Here is a 21,357-nt window from a genome sequence, read left to right on the forward strand (position 1 = left end):
CACGCGGATGAAAAGCGGCCGGGCAGCTGAGAGGAGGGCTACGTTTTAGATGGGTTTTTGCTTTCATATTTTGTCCGACAAAAAAATTAATTTTTAGTCTATTTCAGTAACAAGCAAAAATAGAAAAAAAAAAAATCTGCCTTCCCAACATGACGGGCAACAGCCCTGCTTCTTAAGAGCACCTAATGCTTTGCGCATTAACGCGGCCACGAAATGAAATCGGTTCCCTTTGCAGCCGATTGCAGGTGCAAATTAATATTGTAAAATGAAGATCAATACATGGACAGGGCCAAATCAATAGTGGCTAAATTATGGCTGCGTTTTCCTCCTCATTCAAGATGAGTTGTGTTTTCCTCTCAAAGTCAATACTTTGCAGCTTTTCTCATTAATTTCTCAATAAATTTGGCAATGAATTTCAATCACAGAACTCGGCAGGGTGAGCCGGGCATTGTGGTGTGCAAGGGAAACACAAAGGCCACGCAGCCCAGCATCGCTCACCAGGGAGCTGGCCTGCGGAGCCGCCGGCCCCCAGCGTGGCCACGGGACAGGCGCGAAGACTTGAGGTCACCCGTCTTCTACACCAAGAGGCTAAGCCTAGGTTTGTCCCCATAAAAGGGACTTTGGCTTTTCTCGCATCCTGGTTGCTCCAGGCCACAGGACCCCTAATGCCAGCACAGGGATAGCTCAGGCCCACGGGGTCAGCCTGAGCTGCTGGCCATTCCCCCAGAATTCCTGCCAACCTGCCAACCGAGGGTATTTTCCACCACCAAGTCTTCTAAGGATGGGAAAAGTGCCACAGCTGACTTCTAATTGGAGTCTGGAGCCTCCTCGCCCGTGTCGGGAATACTGTTGTGGCATTCACGTGACAGCCCAACCAGGCCTTCTGCAGGGGACAGCCTCCATTCAGCTCCGCCTGGCAGCGGATGGCGGCATTGTGATGTGACACCAAATGCAGAAAAGGGGACAGCTCATCTTCCTTGTTACCAAAATAATACCCTTGCTGACAACTATTGGACTGCATTCAAACACTTCTGTTTACACACCTCAAAGAATACGCTGGATTACGGCTTTTATAGTCCTCACAGAACTACATCGACCAAGCCCAGCCCGGCAGCCGAGGAAAACCGGGGCCCAGGACGCCCCCCGCGCTCCCACTCCCCGCCTCTCCGCGCTGTGGCCCAGCACACACCTCCCCAGGCAGACAAGGCCCAGGTCCCACAGCCCCCCAGGCTACCCTGACATCTCTGCTCCTCTGAATAGAGAGGAGCGGGGGCTGGAAGCCACCAGCAGGTGAGAACGGCAACACAGCCAAGATGGTGCTCGCTGCCTGGCGTGTGCTGGGCTTCAAGAAACTGTCCCTGGGCTGCCAACCGTCTTGGAGGCTCTCTGGAGGGGGAAGGGGGTCCTAAACTCCTAGCTGGAAATACAATGCCCTGTGGAGAGCGAGCTGAGCAATGGATTTGCACACTTTAAACCAGCGGAAAATCTCCGTGCGGAGGTGAGCTGCAAAATGAGCTCAGGGGGGCATCCCGGAGGTTGTAGTGCCCCTGCTGTGGACGGTCCCTCCTGCCCCCTGGGCTGGCTGCACCCTCCCAAGGCCCCCATTCTCCTATCAAGTGGAAGGAAGGTCACTCAAAGTCACCCTCTGCCATGCGCCTGCCCTACTCAGGGCATTGCACACAGTAGGTGCTCAGAAGTGCTGCGGCATGGTGGCCATCCAGCCATGGAAGACACCAGGCCAACCCAGAAGCCATCAACACATCTCCGTCTGCGAAGCCAAGTGCATGGACCGAGTCTGCGTCTGCGCCCAGTGGCAGGTTCTGAACCTCCTCATGTCCGCCAGCTGCTGAGTGCGACAGTGCGGCCTGCCCTACGAGGAATGGCCTCCTGACCTGTGCGCAGCACAGGTGACACCTGGAGCCCTGGACAGGGCTCTGTGCCACGTGACTCCATGACGCGAGTGTCCAGAACAGGCAGGTCCTTGGGGAGGCGGCAGTCTGGAGGGTGGGCTGGGGGCCCAGGGACTGTTCCTGAACTCCTGGACGGCGCTTACACGACCTTCTGAACATGCTAAAGAACATTTGGCATGCACTTGGGGTGAATCGTATCCGAAGAAATGTCTGAGGCATCCTCTGGATGGGAGGAGAGGGCACACCAGGCACACCCACTGAGGGAAGGGCCCCTGGGCCGCAAGTGGTCTGGCAGTACAAGTCTCCTCCTGCCTGTGACAGCACAGAGACCCCCATAGCGCCAAGTGGGACAGGACCCTGCTGTGAGCTAAGGGATGGCAGAGAACAGATTCCTGCTGAGGGGAAATGGCTTCCCAACATTACTGCCCCTTCCAACTTCCACAGAGACATTTTTTACTCCTAATTTATCAGGCTTAATACCGGAAAAAAAGGAACATTCAGAGGCAGAGCCTTTAAAGATACTGCCAAGGTGGATACAAGTACTAGATCCCCCAAAACACAGTCCTTGAACACAGGGTACTGGGCTGAGTCTCATATGGAATAGACCCAGTCCCACACTGTCCCGGGCCAGGTGTGCTGCGTCCTCACCTGGTCCCCCTCCCACCCCTCTGGGTTGCTCACGCCCCTTCCGCCTGCTCCCCCGGCCACCCTCCCATGGCTCACCCTCTTCCCTCTGGCCCCCACCCAAGCCTCCAGGGCTGCAGTCTCCTCGCCCACTTCCACACCACCTCCCAGGGCCCTTCCTCCCACAAGACCCCAGAGGCCTTCTGTGTCCCCTCTCGTGGGACCTAGACTCTTCTCAGCTGTGACTGCTGACTTCTCTTCTGTATCCTGCTTGGTCCCCACTAGACAGTGAGTCAGAGGGACTGTAACAGCTTCTGCATCAGACGTCTGTCAAGGGCCACGTGGGCCCCAGGCTGCCAGGATGAAGGCATCGTCCTGTCCCCTTGGTAAAGACCACTGCCAAGTGGCAAGAAGACGTGGCCCTGTCCCTGACACCCCAATCAGGCACCTCTGAGACCTGGTGGTGTCCCTTCCTTCCTAAATTGCTGCAGCACACAGCTGAGGCCCCGGCCCAGGGAGGCACCCACAAACACCAAACGCAGAAACCCAGGCAACCGCGAGCGGCGCGGAGGAGGCCAGCACCACAGTGCACCGCGAAGATGGGACGCGACCTCACCCTAAAGGTCATTCCACTTGGTTTTCCCACCTGGGCAGGCGAGGAGCAGCACAGTGGCCAAGGAATGTGGGGAGATGGGCCTGTGCCAGCCAGGGGACTCAGGGCTGGGCACACGCACAGCGGGAGTTCCCCACACGGTACGGCCGAGACCCAGCAGCACACAGGCCTGGTCCGTGGAGCCGACACAGAATGTCAGCAGGGTCAACCTGAAGCCCCCAAGGGCGGGAAGCTCTGCGAGGCCCCAAGGCCTCCCACAGGGTCTGGCAGCCTCACACCAACCTCACTCTGCTAACTGTGGATGACCGCAGCCTCCACCCAGGACCAGGCAGAAGGCAGGTTTGCATGCTCTCACCTGGGACTCACCACCGCCAACGCCCTGCGGACTCACACCCTCGGGTGAGCACCAGGAAACTCAGTGCTCACAGGCCCAAACTTACCCGGTGTCTGTGCTGGGAGCATGCTCGTTAGAAAAACAGCCTGAGCTGGTCTCCGAGGTCGGGGTAAAAGGGACCGCCACTGCTCACATGTCTGGCTGAACGCCAGCCTTGGTACATCAACTCATGTGACCAGCGAGGGCCACGGGTCATAGGCCCAGAGGAGAGCTGCTGGCTCAACATTTCAGGTGAAAAGATGGAGAAGGAATCTGGCCGAACACACCTCCATCCAACCACCTGGCTCCTCTGAGGTCAGGTTACTCGGCGGCCACCAGCGGCTTGGTGGGGAAGCCGAGGGCCTGCAGGGCAGCTCCGCCTGCCACGGAATCTCAACATGGGAATGACACAGGAGGACACACCTCAGTGGAGAGGGTGGGGACCAAAGTGGGGAGAGAAAGATACCCACAGGCAGGCTGCACCTAAACTTCGCTCTGAACAGGTCTGAGAGTGGCCCGCGGTCTCCCAAGAGTTGTTCTCGATGCTCACACGCTCTGTCACGAGCCTCCCAGAGCATCTGCAGCCCTCCACAAGCACCCGGCCCTATGGAGCCAACCTGCTCATGACTGCATTTGACTTTTTTTAGTGTAGTAAAAAGTCTACATCACTACGAGTTTTCCTTTCTGTTGTTTTATCTAAAAACTGCTCTGAAAAGAAGAAAGTTAGGTGTTACTTATTTTGCATTTTCTATAACAAATAAGAAAGGCTCAACTATTTCAGTTGGTAATTGTTTGAAAGCACTTTCTCTCAGGTTCTGCTTCTGTGACCCAAGCCTCAGCCCGCAGCCGTGCGTGCGGCAGGCCAGAGGCCGTCCGGAAGCGAAGGCCTCCCGCGGGCGCACAGCGGGCCACAGCCCAGCAGCACCAGGACTGGGCACCCTCACCAGCCATCGAGCGCTAGCTCGGGCCACACATCCAGAAACGGAACAATGGCGCACACGGCCCTTGCGCCTTCTCCAGCTCTTTTCAGAAGCGTGCCCTTTCCAAACCCAACTTGAAATTAAAACCCCAGATGTGAGCTCTGTCTTGCCCACAACACTCCTCCCGGTACCCCAGGGGCTGCACTCGGAGGGTGGTGGGACCCAGCCCCTGCAGGTGCTCTGGGGAGAAGGCCAGGCCTGCCCGCACCGAGAGCCACACATGCTGCCCATCCCAAGTGAAACCGACGACCCCTTTGTCCTTTGGGGAAGACGGATGGCGGTCGCCAATGCTCGTCTTGTCAGGGTGCCGAGGAGTCAATACCTTCACCTTGACGCGGAAACTTCGTGATTTATCAGTCCGTCTCCCCTCCTGGGCGCGTGTGGCCCCAGCAGGCGCAGCCAATCGGGGTGCAGGGAGCAGACTGGGTCACAGCCACTTGGAAGGCAACCAAAGCCCCCTCTGATGACAGACAAATGTGTCTTGTTAGCAACAGCCCAAAAGCGCTTGACTTGTACTAATAACAAAAAGGCCACGCTGGTCACCATGGGTCCAAAGACGAAGCACCCTGTCAGCAGTCTGGTTGGGAAATTAGCAAATAATGTTCTTTCCCTTGATAAATGGGTGACAGCTCCCTCTCACCAATCATTTTTAACATTTTGATGCATGCCTATGATCCCACTGGAGGGGCAGAAAAGTTTACTGGCCCTCAATGTTCACATGATGAATGGAACTCTCTAAATGTGCGATTTCTGTATGAGGTATAGTTCATTTTAAGCAATTCTAGTAAATGGGTGTCACTGATTAGGACAAATAGTCTACTTGTGCAATAGCACAAACGGTGTATCTCATTCTCCTGGCCTCCTTCGAGACAGGAAAGAGGGGACAGCAGGGACCCGGGAGCCCTGACACAGCCCTGTTTAAAGGAACCCATTACCGAATCCCACTCCTAGCACCAGCACGCTGGCAGCTGAGCTGCTCCTGGGTGGGGAGGACACTAGGTGGGCACCCACGCCACCTGCCTTTCAGCTCTGCCTCAGGGGCCCGAGGACCCCAGCATGGGCCACTGTGAAGGGACGGGCTGGGAAGCATGACCCACTCTCTGTCCAGAGGACTGACAAGAACCAGGTGGGGAGGAGGAAGCACCACTGAGTCGTGGTTGGCAGGACAAAGACCCCGATTCTGGGCCAAGAGACACCTGAGCCAACAACACAGCCCTGCACCATCCTCCAGGGGAAATGACTCGGTATAAAAGTCAAGGCATCCAGAGGTGTGCTGCTCTGGGGACAGTGGGGAGGGGTGACAGAGACTTTCTCAGACACCCAAGAACTGGACTTCCAATTAGCATGACCAGCATGGCCATGAAGACAGGAATGGACAGTGGGCAGCTGGGCTCCACTGGCCTCCCTGGCCAAGACGGGCAGAGCCATTGGCTGCTTTGGGCTTATGCTGCCCAAATTCCAGAACCTGAAAAGTGCTCCTCACCGTGTCCACATTTGAGGCTGAAAACCTATCACTGAGATAATCAGGTGGTTTACAATTAAGGCAGGCACCACCATTTAGTTTAGCAGGGTAAAAGCGGCATGATTTGTGGGCAGCAATTAGGAACCACTTGCTCTGCAGATGTGATCGAGGAGTTCCAGCCAGGGAGAAGGTGAGCAGGAGCTGGCACGGCCAAAGGGCAGTCCTGACCCTGGTGCTGGGGAGCCATGTCCAATCACACACCAGTGGCCTCCCAGGATCCAGCACTGCCAGAGCGTTCCCAGGTGATGGAAGCAGGGGATACACATGGAGCCCTGCCAGCAACCTCTGTGGGAAACTGCTGCCCACAGAGCAGGACAACCCTCAGGAAGAACCAGTGCCCCTGGACATGCAGCCGGTGTTCGGGCACTGTCTTTTTTATTTTTTATTTTTTTAACAGAAACATAAATACTACATCAGAGAAAACACAAACTGTCAGCAATTGCTGGCTGAGGAATGATTTCATAAGCCTGAAATTGAATGCACGTCTTTGTACGGGAAATAATCATTTTTATGTTCCCATCTAGTGAGCGTATCGCAGACCTGGGGCTGGTCCAGGTATCCGAGTCAAGAGCTCCCCGTGTCCACTGCAGGGACGTTTGCTGCTGCCTGCCAACATCTCATGCAGGAACTGGCTCAGTCTGTCACCGGAGACACCTTGACTCCCAGTAATTTGTGATAATTTCTTAAATTGAGCAAAAGAAATCCCTAAACTGAGGGTGGGTCGATCAAACTTCAGGACAAGAGGTCAACAGTCAAAGCACCCCCAGCCCATCCCTGGTGTCCTGGGAACACGCTTGATGTCAAGCCAACCCCAGTGGCCTCCATTCTTTGGTTTAACAGGAAACCACTCTGCCAAATGGACATATTAAGAAAACAGCAACATGCAGTTTCTACTGTAGCGCTTCACACTTTCGAACATGCCTATAAAACTAGTTTTTGCGATAACATAATTTCAATTAGAAGCATACAAACTCCAGTCTGTCTTAATCAAGCAACACGGTAATGCTTCTATTCTAATTAAAAAATAATTTCTTTTATTACTCTTAACAATCTGATGTGTTTCTCCTGGTGACGTTACAAATGCCAAACTGCTCAATTACCTCTACCGTGGGTTTCCCAGGTAGGATATTCCAGTACTATTTTAATTATTATTAAACAAGCAAATGGTACACTATTAGACAAATATTAAAACGAGCATTGCACCCAGTTATTAATTTGCACTATTCGCTTTTAAATGCAGCAAATATCTCATTAATTTAATTTTCGGTGCCCACCCGTTTATATTGCATTTTACAGTCTGGAAGGCAATTTACTATTAACTGGCAATTACATACACAGTGATTGTTAATTCTGCTCCTAAGTGCTAGCCGCCTGAAAACTGTTCCCTCTCTCTAATTTTTGACCTTCTTACAACAGGGGTGAGGCGCACTGGGAATACTAAGGACTAGTATGGAAGCACTGGACATGTCATTTGTGACTCCTTCTTTTAATTCACCGTGCTAATCAACTCAACTGCCACAGCCTCCCAAGGTAATTGTGACTCGAGAGTGGTGGCGGGCAGGCGGCGAAGGGGCTGGACGGATGGGGCTCGGCCTGCCCCCCTTCCTGGGCGCAGAGGCCGACTGTGCCCACTCTGGGTTGACTAATAGGGTCTGGTTCTGAAAACTCCGGCATCTCTCAGGTCACTGTAAACAGATCACTCAGGCCTTTGGCAAAGTCCCTCCCGGCCTCCGGCAGGCTGGCCGGCAGCCCCTCCTCTGCACACAGGTTCATTATCCCCTGGCCCGGCTGCCCTGTGGCTGGCCCCACGCCAGGAAGGTTAAATGTGAGGGTGTCCCGGCAGCCTCCGGGGCCTGGGACACTGATGGGAACCAGACGCCCAGGGGACGGCGCCCACGCCGTGACATCCAGTGGGGCAGGCTCAGCTTTCAGCAGGGAGTGGTTCCCGGTGATTACCTCGTTGTCCCCATCAATTTCGGGGCAATGCAAATCAGACAGAAGCTTCCAGGTCAGACAGGGTATGACCCCACCTCTCCTCTGCTCCCTGAGGTGACCCTCCCCCCATATCCCTTACACTGCGTTTGAAATGTATATTCCCACTAATGATTGGGGTGTGGGGGGAGGCAATAAATTAGCTTCCAGCTAGGAAGGGCTGAGCTGCAGCACAGCCTCCTTCAAAGTGCCTGTGCACGGGAGGAAACCCTGAGTCCTGGGCAGCAGGACCCTGGATTTGCGGCCCATGAAGCCCAGTCAGCCTGAGGGGGGACACAGCACCGTGCAGAAATGGAGGGCAGGCCTCTGGGGAGCGGCTGTGGCCGGGCCCGGCTCAGCTTCCCTTGGGGGATGCGATGGACATGCCAGACACCTGGAGAGGGCACTTCTGGCCAAGGAGGGCATCACCTCTGGCCACAGGACAACAGGCTGCAGAGACAGATCCCTTTCCCCACCCACTGGCCCGAGAGAGAGTAGGGGATTGGGCCACGGCCAGGTGACGCCTGCCAGGAGTGGCAGACAGGGCCTCCCTCCCTGCTTACCTGCATTTGTTTACAAGTGTCCAGCCCAGGCCCTTCTCTGCAGCACTGGGGACAGAATCCTGGACAGGCCGCAGGCAATGGGAAGAAGGAAGGGAGCTAGACCTCTCTGCTGTCACACTCCCTCTTTAAAACAGTTCTCCACCCTAGCGACAGCTACGCAGATTTCCCTGCCAAAAAAGCCCGTGTGGGCCAAGATCTGAACTCAGTAAAGAACCCAGCGAGACGGTGCCCCAGCCTGACGTGAGAACAGGTGGCACCTCCTGAGCAGAGCATGTCGGTCCTGCCACACGCAGACCATGCTCCCTGGGTCCCACCGGCTAAATGGGGGCTTGCCGGTGACACAGAAGTTCATGCAGGACACCCATCACCTGACGTGCACCCGCCAAGCGCAGGTGCCAGTACATGGCTCAGGAACAATCCATCCCCCTCCAGGGCGCTCAGGACACAGGCAGGTTTCCCATGGACCCCAACAGAAGTTCAGTGTCACTAACTTCCTTCATGAGGGACTGTTCACTGAGCGTCTGCGCTCGGCAGACACGGTGTACAAGTATCACTGGTCCTCACCACAACTCCACAAGGAAGGGCAGCAACACTGGAACTCAAGAGGAGCAGGGAGACATGTGCCCAAGTCCCACGTTCAGCACCTGGAGGCTCAGGGCTGGCACGGCTGCAAGACCCTGTTGGTCTGCACAGTGCCTGCTCTGGCTACAGCCTGACGGTCAAGGCCAGGGACTCAGGCACGTGTGGAACCACACTGACTGTCCCCAAGAATATATGCATAGGGTGGCTGCAGCTTGCACAGACCAGTGGCCCCACAGGAACAGTGCCAGGGAGATCCCACCAGGCCCAAGGCAGGAGTCTGACCCTGGCCATTCCCAGAACCCATAGCCACAGCGGTTGTCCTTTATGCCCAGCCAAGGCACTTAGTTGTCAGAGTACGCAGAGGTTCCTCAGCTTACAATGCGGATTTGTTCTGATAAACCCACTGTAAGTTGAAAATGTCTTATGTGGAAATTCGCCAAACACACCTAACCCACCACCAAGCCTCAGTTCAGCCCAGCCTACCACATGTGCTCAGCGTATTTATATGATCCTACAGTTGGGCAAAATCACGCAACACAAACTCTATTTGATAGTAAAGTGCTGAGTAGCTTGTGCAATTTACTGAGTATCACGCTTGAGAGCGAAGCAGAAGGGAGACCCGGGGACACTTTCACGCAGCACAAAGTTGAAGTCTTAAGTTGAAGTGTTGTAAGTTGGGGACTGTCTGATAAAAGCATTTAAAAGATGCCCCAATTTTATACTATTTCGCTTTGATATCTCTTTTAATACAGCAGGGGGTATGGCTCAACATCTAGAGAAGTCAACCTTTTTCCATTTCTGGATCTTGCAGGGAGGCCCAGAAGTGGCCAGGGATGTGAAGCCCGCTTCACCTTTACCATACCTGCTGGCCCCACATCAAGCAGCGGTTCTGGGCTCCTAGTCCCCCATGGGCTGGTCCTATGGGAGAACATGGCCTCTAGCATGGGGCAATCCCTGTCTCCCACACTGAACAGGTAGGGGTGCTAGACTGTGGGGACTCAGTGCCCCTAGGGACCTAGTCCAGGACCGCCCCTGGGGTCCCTCTGGGCCTGGGGAGGGGAAGCCTTACATTCTGCCTCCTACGCTTCTTCAGAGCCTCCTGAAGAGGGAGGAGGCTAAGTAATGGCCACAAACCTCCTGGGGCTGCAAAGGGGCAGGGGCTTCAGCACCCTCTGTGTCACAGGGGACAGCACCCCAGTGGAGACTGGGCCCACTCGGGGCACCTTCAGATGTGGGTGGAGCAGGCGTCGGGCCTCACCCTGCTGGCAGCCTGTCGTGGACCTGCAGCCATGCCCCGACACCAGACGTGGTCACCTGCCCACTGCACAGAGCTGCAAGGCCACGAGTACTCAGCAAGTGCCAGTCCCGCCCATCCACCAGCTTTGGCACGTACTGTCCAAGTCAAAGGCATGCCTCGGGTATCACAGCTGGGGGAACTGAGGAGGACCAGAAACCAAATCGCAAACATGCCTCAGGGTGAGGTTTGCTCACAGCATTTCCCGAACAAATCGGGTTAGTTGAGCACTTACATGGAAAAGACTTACACAAGACAGCCTTGAGCTTAACTAGGGACTGCACAGGCCACCCTTGCTGCTGACCTGAGCTTGTCCAGCACCTTCCAAGAACACAGCTCCCCTTCCAGCAGGACCCTGCAGGGTCAATTCCCAGGATTGGAGCAGAGACCTGACTCACATGGAGGCTCCTCTTGACAGGTGTGACTTCCCCTGAGCCTCAACTTGTGCAGTTAAACAGTGGTAACGTCTCAGGGCTGGGGCTGGGGAGATGAGGCGGGCAAAGGGCCCCTGCCATGCAGCCTGGCTGGCACACAGGCCACTGCTGATGGAAGCGGGGGCTGCTGCTGCTCCTGAGAACAGCCCCTTCGCCATTTCATTTTACGGGGTGTGTGGGGAGGCAACAGCCCATAGATGGGACAGGTGGTCCCAAGGTCGCATGACTGCAAGGGCTGTACCTGGCACCTGGCACCATCTTGGACGAAGACACGAGCACTGTGCACCTAACACAACCCACACGGGCCCCCAGGCTGAGCACAAGACCTTAAACACTCTCCCGGGAGTCTCCTACTGGGGAGCAGCACCCACACTGTTCCACGGGGGCTGGAACCGTGCACTCACCCGTGTAGACGAAGCGCCCAGGAGCGCCTTTGCAGAACTGCTTGGACTTGTAGGAGAGGGTGACTTCAACGACTCCGGGGATGTGCCGCGGTGGGGTCTGCACTCGGATGGCGTGGGGCGTTATCAGCTACAGAAACCACACAGGAACAGACGCTCAGCAGCGCTGGCCCTGAGAGGCGGACGCTTGCCAGTTGGATATAATTACCAAAATGAGCACAAATTGGACCATCGTCTCAGAACGCTCCCTGCTAGCTGTCACCCAGAGACTCGGGGCCTACGGTCCTTTAAGAAAAATATCTGCAAACGATCCCGGGTCGAGTTTGCAGGAAAGGCCACAGGGCATCATTCTCAGGAAAATTGCCACCACATGTCTTCTCAGATGGGCCTCCAGCCACCCCAGCACTAATCGTTCCCGGGCACTGGGGGTCCTCCTCCAGCAGGCCTAACACCCCAGGCCGGCAGGGCAGGGGACCCGGACCCACCCACAGGAGGAGCCCCAGCTGCAGAACCACACACCGGAAGGGAACTTCGCCCGGCGTGCCCGGCGTCCGCACACCGCCGCCAGCCTACAGGGCGGCGGGCAGAGGCAGCGGAGGCTCAGGGTGCCGACTGCGGCAGCTTACCTCGCTCCACACCAGCATGGTTCCGAACACAACTTGTAGGCCGTCAAAGAAGTTGTCTCCGATTATGATCACGGTGGCGCCCCCCGTGGTCCAGCCTTCACTGGGACTGATGGCCTTGATGCACGGAGTGGCTGCTCGCACAAGACAGAGAACACGGACCTTAGCACCCTGACCCGCCACGCCGGCCGCGCCGCCTGCCGCGAGTCCTGCCAGCCGCCGCGGGAGGAGAGGCGGGTCTTCCTCCAGGCGGCACGCAAAGGGCAATCGTAGATCAGCATGCTGATGTGTTTAAAGCAAACTATTAAATGTTTTATAAAGCAAAGGCCGAGCTGCAGAATACTAGTGAGCAAGAAAAAAATGGCTTGATATAGCAAATTATGTGTCAGGGCAAATATGACTATTACAAATGATTAGACATCGCATGCATGTGGCATGTCGATTTATCTGCTTTGCTGTACAGATCTGAGCAGAGTCAATCAAAAGGTTGTTGAAGGAGATGGAAGAGCAAATGCCTCACATTTCGATTCCTCATAAGCAGCTAATTGGGTTGGGTTTTTTCATCCGCGAACTTTGCCTTTTGGTTCAAAACTTCATTTTCCTCTGTCACTCCACAATTACTACTTTTCACTTTTCATCAGGAAAAAAAAATCAAAAGCACTGTATTAATACTTTTGTCAAAGGTACACATTTTACATCTAATATTGTTTGTCGACAGGAATCCCTGAGCCGCTGGCCTGACCTCTCTTTGTCTCGGGAGCCCTCGCATTTGCATGAGTTATTACAATGGCGCTGCTCAGCGGCCACGGAGGCGGCCCTGCTGGGGGGCGGGGCACAAGCAGCAGAAGGAGGTGCAGGGGGAGGGGGCCACGAGGCCACAGCCCCAAGATGGGCAGGCAGGAGGCCCAGCATGCTCGCAGCAGCCTTGAGCGGGAGGCCGGCTGCAGGCTGCGGGCCTCGTGGAGGCCAGCTTTGTTCTTGGCTTTGATCAGCCTTTCCTTTACACGGTGCTGGCAGACCTTTTGAACTGCCTCTGATGGCCTCTGCACACTGGCCCCCATACACAGGAGAAGCTCCTTCACACGCCCCGACCTGCGAAGGCTCTGGGTACTCCGCAGCAGGGCCTCCCTGCCCAGAACAGGCATGTGCTCAGGAGCTTGGCCTGCTCTACCTTTGGGTGGACCAAGAGCATCACCTCTGGTGCACAGGCTAGGGCAGCCCAGCAGGCCTGTGCGAGAAACCGTTAAGTCATCACCAAAGTCCTGCAGGCCTCCTGGCCAGTGTTGGACAAAATGGCACCCGAACAGCCAGGCCTGCACCTTCCGCCAAGAGAGGAAGGAGCCCCACACCAAGCCCCAGTGTGTAGGCCCTCCTTCCTCCTGACTTCAAGGGGACCAGAGTGAAGGTGACCCTTGACCAGTCTCAGGGCAGCCTCTGTCCTGGGGCTCATCCATGGCACACACCGACCAATGGTGGTGCCTGTTTGTCAAAAACTGTAGTGACTAAGCTGGGTAACCGAGAAGAGGCTTAAACAAGCCACTCCCCCTTCCTGGCTTCCCTTCCTCACGGCTCTGTGGTTGCAGACCGCCCTCCAAGAGACATCGCGGCCTTATTAGGTTGTTCATCTTGTTTGAGACCCCGTGTAGCTGGGCTTCAGATAAATCATCTTTTTAGACTTTGGGTCAGACCTGGCTGCACATCTTCATAAGCAGGGGTTTCCGGAAGCCCTGTGCGGAGGTTTCCCTGACGGGTCAGAGGAGCGCTCTGCAGCACCGTCTAGTTAATCACCATTAGCTATTGTTGTTTAGCACACCGCGACATGCCACCTTCCTTTGTTTGCTTTAATGTTGGACTAGCGGGGGTTATATTTGCTCATTCCACGCGCATCTCCCTCCGCAGCAGAGGCGCAGAGCACACACTGGGAACCTGCCCTTAACTAGCGCTGTTGACTTCATGCTAATAAGTTCATACAAATTTTCATTTCTGAGGCTTCCGAATGACATTTGCTTTTCTTAATTGCATGGAGAGCATTTGAAAAGGATCAGCTCTCTAAAGACTGACAAGGCTCCTCCAAGGGGGTGACCTTCATCAGCACAGCCAATTATGGCAAATAATTCACAAAAAAAAAAAATTACAGTAAACAAATTTACTTTGGAGGTGAGAAAAGAAAAAAAAAAATCCAGGATCTACTGCATGCACAAGAGATTGCTATCTGGCAGCTGTGGCCCAGTGGAAAGCCACATCATCTCGGAATTTGTAGTGCTTCTCAGCGGAAAGGAAACACAGGCCTGCCTTGGCCTCCTCCACAGCTGATAGCCATCTCCCTTCTGCCTGTACTTGCATACATTTCAATGCACATATAGAGAGGGAGCATGTGTTCAACGGGAACCATAGCAAAATGAATTACACAGGCGGCCTCAGAGATCTAATGATAGACAGTGCACAATACACTCCAGCAGATGACGGGAGAGGATGGCAGAGGAGGAGCAGAGTGAAGAGGGGACAGGGCCCCACGTGCCCCTCGCCCTCCCGGGCCCTGTGGTGAGAAGCAGCCCTGGAACAGAACCCTAAGTGGGAGCAGCATGGCCTGGCCCAGCCTCCAGGGGACCCAGGGCTGGCAGGTCTGGAGGAAGGAGTATGGAGTGTCCCCTGCAGGTCTGACGTGCCCAGCGTGGCCTGTTACCGCAGCCTCCTCTCAGCCTACTCAGGAGAAGCGGCCTTGCAAAGACCACCCTTGGCACTGATGATGCCTTCCCACAGCTGGCGCCCCAGGTGCCGCCATGGGCCAGTCTGCCTTGTGGCCAGGGAGCCCCGGGGCAGGGGTTGAACATATCCAAGAGCGAGTGCAGCTCAACTGGGGGCCCAACGTCATTGACCAAAACACTCGTTTTTCCCTTTCTTTCTTTTGGGGTGCCTCCACCATCTCGGCAAGCTCTCAGGAAACAGCCTCCCGCCCGCTCCTGTTAATCAGCCAGCTCTCCTGAGTAATATCATAGCATTTGTCACCTTTCTCTGCATTCACAATATTGAGGCACTCAAACAGGCCTAATCTTGCCTCGTGAAGACTTCTTTGTTCTGCCTGCTAAAATGTCTTGTAATTGTGCTTGGGATGTCCAGATGGCTGGCTGATACTCCAGCTGATAGGATTATACCTTTACCTCTCCTAGGGCCATCTGTTCCCTTTAACTCGCTAAAGCCCCGCAGCCTGGATTCAGTTGTCCTTATTGCATAAACCTAACCGCATTACGGCACTTGGCATGCAAATCGCTTCTGTGCTGCAGGCCGGGTGCTGGGCAGGGCTCTCGTAAGGTTTAAACAGGGCTGGAGTCGTTTACGAGGGGACAAGTGACAAGGAAAAGAAATGAAAGCCGGTTCTACTGTGTTGTGCTGGAAGGTGGAATGGTTGTTTTCCCCTCACTTGTGTTCAATACTGTAAATAATCTGCCTTGCTTTTTGTGAGCTCAAAGGACGCCGTGGCAGACATCCACCGCAGCAGCAGGGGGAATTAGTTTACTTGGAAACCATCAGCAAGTGTGTACACACTGCTGGTGAATATTAGATGATTGGATAATGAGGCGTTAGCCGGGAGAGGCTGCACAGGAGCGCAGAGCTGTGGTTTAGGGGGTGCCTTCTCCTTGAAGAACGCAGGGCTGATTGGCAGCCAGCACCCCACCCCATGCACACTAACCGGGCACCAGGCAGCACACAGGCTCTTGGAAGGAAATGGACAGGCCTTAAAATGAGCTTCCCAAGTGTCAGCTCTCCAGAAAGTGATGGAAACCAGACAGGAGCCCTGGCATCTCCTGCAGGGCACTTGTGCCCCAGTCGCTCGTTGCGATAAAGTCCCCCTTGACCTAGGAGGGATTTTGAGGCCACATTCATGCTAGGGATCTGAGTCACTTATTTGCATTTTAAAATCATGAGTGGCTTTCTAGGATGGGACAAGGCACTGCAATCGCTGGCAAGAAAGTGACTTGGTCCAAGTGTTGACCAAATACTGATAAACAAAAACATTCTGAGCAAGGCTGCTTCCATAAATAGCTTTTGACTAGTTGGGTTTTATCTCCAAGGTACCCACGAGTGGCCTTTATTTTTCTAAATGCTACTTTTCTGCTTACAGTCAAATGCTTTTTCATGCTACTTACAAAAATAAATACTTGTACTTTGCTCAGATCATAATAGCTCATTAGAGGAGGCTGATTTTGGACTCAGACGACAACCTAACACCAGAGGGCTGAGGAGGCCTCCTTGAACCTATCACATTGGAGCTCCAGCTCTCTGGGGAAGCAAGGAGCTGAGGACCGGGGATTCAACCTTCTTAATTGTGAGCCTCATTAGTGATGGTTGCTAAGCAAAACACACACCTACCTTCAGTGCATAGGAAGCAGATAAACAATACGTCACCGCCTCTAATGACTCCGGTGCTCAAGGCGACCTTTAATTATTATATTTTTGTTCTCTTATACCTTAGTCATTAATGTAGAAAAACAAATTAGTTTATTTTTGTGAACCACAGCAGATTCATAAATCGTCTTCCAGTTTCCACGTCTGAATTGTATTTCATTGTGACAATCTGCACAAGCTTCATTCATTTCCCTGCATCTGCCTCTGCCTCACTTGAGCAGCGTGGCTCTCGAATTCGCCACCTTGGGCGCAGGATTTGTTTCAAAGCTTTGATTGTACACCCTCTTTGCTCTAACGGGTTTCACTATGCTGTTTTGTTGGCAATTCACTTTTCAAAACTCTCACGTTGCTTTATTAACGATTCAGACTGCTCAGTATCTCATGATGACTATGAGACACTGGAGGGAGGAGAAAGTGGCTCCTGTTTGCTGGGATGGAAAAATAGTGGGCACCCAGTACCAGCAGGAAGAAGATGGACTGAGGGGCTGGGAAGTGTGGCTGAAATTGATCCTGATGTCCAAGGACATTGGTCCCTACCTACCCTCTCAAGGAAATTCCTTTTTAACAAGTAAAACTAGAAGTCCATCAATTGGAAGCATTTGGCAAGAAAAAAATTTTTATGCTGTTTTTATCACCCCCCTGCCCCACCCCAATTTGTACACACACCACCCAGGGACAGGAATGGTCCCCACAGTCCCTCCTGAGCAGACTGGACCAGGGTGTAACCACCCACTGGAGCATGAGCCAAGTATTTGGGGTTGAGCTTCTGGATGGGAGCTTCCAAAAAGCCCAAATAAAACCAAATAAATCAAAACTTCAAGAAAAGCTGTAAGCAAGAGGAAGCTTAGAAACAGCTGAGAACATGAAGGCTGCAGCAGGTGGGTGACCACCTGACAAAGGGAGAGGAAGCCCGGCCGCCTGGCCCTGGGCCCTGGGGACCCCACCACCACCACTAGGGAGCACGCACAGCCCAGTGAGAGCAACTCCACGCGAGTCCACATAAAGAATGGTGCAAAGGAAAAGAAGCATCGCAAATAAAAAAGTACGTGTAGCATGTGCCTACCATTTTCCAGATAAGAAGGGGCCGTACCTTCTGACGGGTCCAGGCGGCGGGCCCGCCGCCCATGTTTGGAGTTGTTGTGCACAAACATGTTGTCGGACACAGCCAGCACGTGGCCGTCCACGTTGACTGTTGTCGATACAACAACCTGCAAGAGGAAGTGGACTTGAAACGGGCTGGCCACCGTGAGACCAAGGAAAAGCCACCACAGACACTGCAGAGCACAGGGGATGTCCCCTCCCACAACTCCCCCACCCGCAGGCTCTTCACAGCTTTTTTGGCTAATGTGGGTTGTTTTGTTTTGTTTTGACTCGGGATTGCATCTTTTCAAAAAACCTGCTCCGCTAATTATGGTTTAATCTCTTATTATGCTAACAAGTGAATTCAATGCAGAAAAATATCCTTCTAGCCATTAGCTTCAGAAACACCCCTCTAGCCACTCATTTTAAAGTCGCTATTTTGATTGATCTGTTCACATATTGATTAGATAGTTTATCTAATTTAAATTAGTTCACTTGAGACCAGCCTCCCTTGAAGAGCTGTGAGGATTCAGTTGCCCAAAAAAGGCTTCATAAATCAGGACCCGTCCTTCTACCCACATTTTATCAGCAAATGATCCCTGAGTCAATTTTACAATTACATTTAATGCCTGGTAATGAACATTTTTGCCTCTGAAAAGACCACATTGAATTTGAATGGTGAAAGTGTTTCAAATCCAGGAAGGTATCCTTTCTCAAGTTCGTGGGAAGGGCGGGAAGGGACGGCACTGTCCTTTGGGTGGGAGAGAGTGGCTCCAGTCTTTGATGGGGCTCAGAGGAGGCAAGGGGGAGGGGACAGCTCAGGCCTCCTTGTACCCTCGGAGGCCTCCTGGGAGAGGAAGATGAGAAGCCCACCAGCAGGGACAGCCTGCTGGTACCATATGCCTACCTTGCCAGGTGAGCCTGTCATAAGCATCCACAATGGACCCAGGGAACGGCAAAGTTCAACCTGGCCCTGACCCTTCTCTTTAATGAGTGGGTCCACGAGGTGTGGAGCCTGCAGAATAGCAGGCGAGTGAGCCAGGCCAGCTGGATCTCACAGTGGGGCTCCCAGGGCCTGGCTTGGGTGTGGAAGAAGTCTGCATCTCTGCCCCAGCTGGGCAGGGGAGGAGGCAGGTCCTAGAGCCACACTACCCTCGGAGGCGGTGAGTAGCAACAGCCAGGTATAATGAACGGTGGAAGGTCAAGGCTGAGGTGGGTGCTGGTAAAGAACAACCATCAGTGTGGTTCATCAGATGTAAAGAGCGCTACACCAAAGATGTTAATCGCGGGACAACTGTGGGGAGGCACCTCAGGGCATCAGGGAGTTTCTGCAGAATGTTTCTCTAAATCTGAAACTGCTCTAATAAAAATAAAGTTTATTAATAAAATAAATTAATATATCCAAATTAATGAATAGAAGTGATTAAAGAAAAATAAGTAGTATTGTTAAGCGTTTAAAAGAGAAGCCAAGGACTGGGGACGTAGCTCAGTGGCAGAGAGCTGCCCTAGCATGCACAAGGCCCTGGGTTCTTCCCCAGTACTGCAAAAACAGAACAAAAAACCCACAAAGAAATAACAACAACACTCCCAACTGAAAGAGAAGCTGAAGCTGTGTCTATTATGAATGCATGAAAGCAGGGTAACGGCCTTTTCTAAATCGAGGTCCCACAGAAGATGGTGAAGCAGGGGCAGTAGGCCCTCACCCCCACGTTCCACCAGGGCAGCCTCCCTAACGCTGTCTCCGCCTTGGACCTGCCAGGGTTCCAGAAGCCTCAGGAACACTGGGCCGTTGCACCTCCAGCCGTGAGTGCCACCGCTACATATGCTGGCACTGCTCCCGGCAGTGGTGCGCTAGTGCCGCCATGTTGGGCCAGGCTGCCCTAACTGGAAGAGCCAAGGGCTACTCCTGGGCACTCAGGTGCCCTCCTGGGGTCCACTTGAGGCCCTGTCTGGGCACAAAGGGAACTCCCTGAACACATCCACCAAGCATGATGCAGACGGCCAGTGCTGAGCCTGGGACCTGACCCTTCTCAAACGTTTAGGCCACATGTTAAAGAAACAAGAAGTGGTAAAAATACAACTAAAAGACAGCGAGTTGGACTGTCATCCCTATCTAGGTCAGTCAGCAGAGAAGGCAGCCATGCTCTGCATTTCCTGCCCAGGCCAGCCCTGCCAAGCACCTCGGGAAGGTGCTAAAGTCAGCGGAGAGCAGCCTGAGCCCTGACATACCCTAAGTCCAGTTAAACCTTCCAAGAGGCAGGAGGATTAGCTAAGGAGACCAGAGGAAGTCCTTCTAGTAACTTCAGCTCCACGGTCAACCAGGAGATTGCCTTTGACTGATGCTATGCTGGGTCAGCTGTGAGACAAAGAGGGTACAGCCACTGGGCCCAGTGTGACCTCCACTCTGCTTAGATGGATCAATATCACCCATGCCCCATGGAGCTTTGTGCGTGAAAAACAGGAGCAGGCCCAACAGTTTGCAAGAAGCACTCCCCAGCTAGAGGCCGCTGTGGGCACGGAGGAATGGCAAGGGTCCTGCCTTCCTGATGAGCTACAAGGGAGCACAGATTCCACGTGCTTCCCTAAAGTGCATCCACAGAGGACGGAAGCATCATGAACTTCCTGAAAACACTTTGAGCTCTTTGATGGAAAACAGTCTATGTCCAAAATGAGACTTGCTTGGCAACTCATCCAATCTAGTATTCACTCCCGTTAGCCTAGGGACCACCAGCAGCCCTGTGTTCCAGCCCAGAATATTTATACTATGCAAATTAGCAAAATAATCCATCATGTGTACAGAGTAACTTTGCCCTGATGTAGCCCTGACCATTTGCAAATGTAAGAAAAATACGAACGCTATTCTAACTAATTGGTCCCTGAACTTAGCCAGCTCCCTTCTCTCCTGTAGATAAAATCCTCTGGGGCCAACAGGGACAGAAGTCAGCCTGTCCAGACCAGCAGCCAGGGCTGGAATAGACAAAGTTGGAAAGGGTTAACCTCGGGGACAGGTGGAAGAGGCTGAGAGAGCATTCCGAAGTTTGTAGAAACCTGTATTAGGCAGGGGTAGACCTCCATGTGAGGAGGGTCCAAGACCCTGGGTTTGCCTGAAGGGGGGGGCATTATGGTTCTCCCCAAACTGAAAATCGATGATTAATCGATTGGTCATCAATCTCTACAAGATTTTTGACACAGCTACATTTTCAGAGCTGACATTAGGTCTGCTGTGGACCATGACTGGAATTCATGAATCCGGCACACTGAAGACACCAGATCATTTCTAAAGTGTTTTATTCACACGAGTTATCAAACTAGCGAAGTCTCATTTGCTCCTGGCCCTTGGAGAACCACAGATTGTTTTCTGAACAAATGCAAAATCAGTGAATTCAAATCCTGCAGGAGCAGCCCGGCCAGGGGGCGTGCCCTTGGGGTGCATACCTGGAATCTTCGCATATCCCGAGGGTTGCCTGCATTCTTCAAACAGTTCTGATTGCACTTGAGGAAAAACTTTAGGAAGAATCTACAAAAACATAAAGTATGGACAGTTAGAATCATCAGGCAAAAGACCAACCTTTTGAAAAGCACTCTTTCCAGGGCACAGTGGAGACCACTTGCAGCCGTGCCTGGCTGTCCCGGCAGTGGGCAGCACTGGAAGAAGGAGAGGTCAGGCTGCAGGGTGCCCAGTCCCACTGACTTCCACGTGTCTGGCACATGATCCCCAAGCTGCATGACAACTGTGACTTTTGGGTTGGCCTCCGCTTGCCTGGGTCTTCATACGAGCAGCCATCACCCTTTGGGAAAGCAATGCCCAGACAGGGCACTGGCTTCGGTCAGTAAAAACACAGCATGCCTGGTTGAGTTTGAATTTGGGACAGGAAACAAATGACTCTGTTTTGCTCTGGGACATGCCTCTACTATAAAAAAGTTCTGTTTATTTGCAATCGAATGTGCTACATCTTTTTTTTTTTTTTTAAATGTTGCAGTTG

General features: G+C 53.3%; 1 protein-coding gene across 4 annotated transcripts in view; it reads right to left on the reverse strand.

The window, feature by feature from the left end:
- Ebf3 (EBF transcription factor 3) overlaps positions 1-21,357 on the reverse strand; it is a 119,115-nt gene that overhangs the window by 18,342 nt on the left and 79,416 nt on the right. For all 4 annotated transcript variants that reach the window (XM_047552819.1, XM_047552818.1, XM_047552816.1 and 1 more), the window contains exons 7-10: positions 20,810-20,891; positions 17,385-17,502; positions 11,894-12,024; positions 11,271-11,397 (exon numbers count right to left, since the gene is read on the reverse strand). In XM_047552819.1, the coding sequence (XP_047408775.1) occupies positions 11,271-11,397; positions 11,894-12,024; positions 17,385-17,502; positions 20,810-20,891 (458 nt within the window). The remainder of the gene's footprint in view (positions 1-11,270; positions 11,398-11,893; positions 12,025-17,384; positions 17,503-20,809; positions 20,892-21,357) is intronic.

Source organism: Sciurus carolinensis, chromosome 5 (genome assembly GCF_902686445.1).
Source record: "Sciurus carolinensis chromosome 5, mSciCar1.2, whole genome shotgun sequence".
NCBI lineage: Eukaryota > Metazoa > Chordata > Mammalia > Rodentia > Sciuridae > Sciurus > Sciurus carolinensis.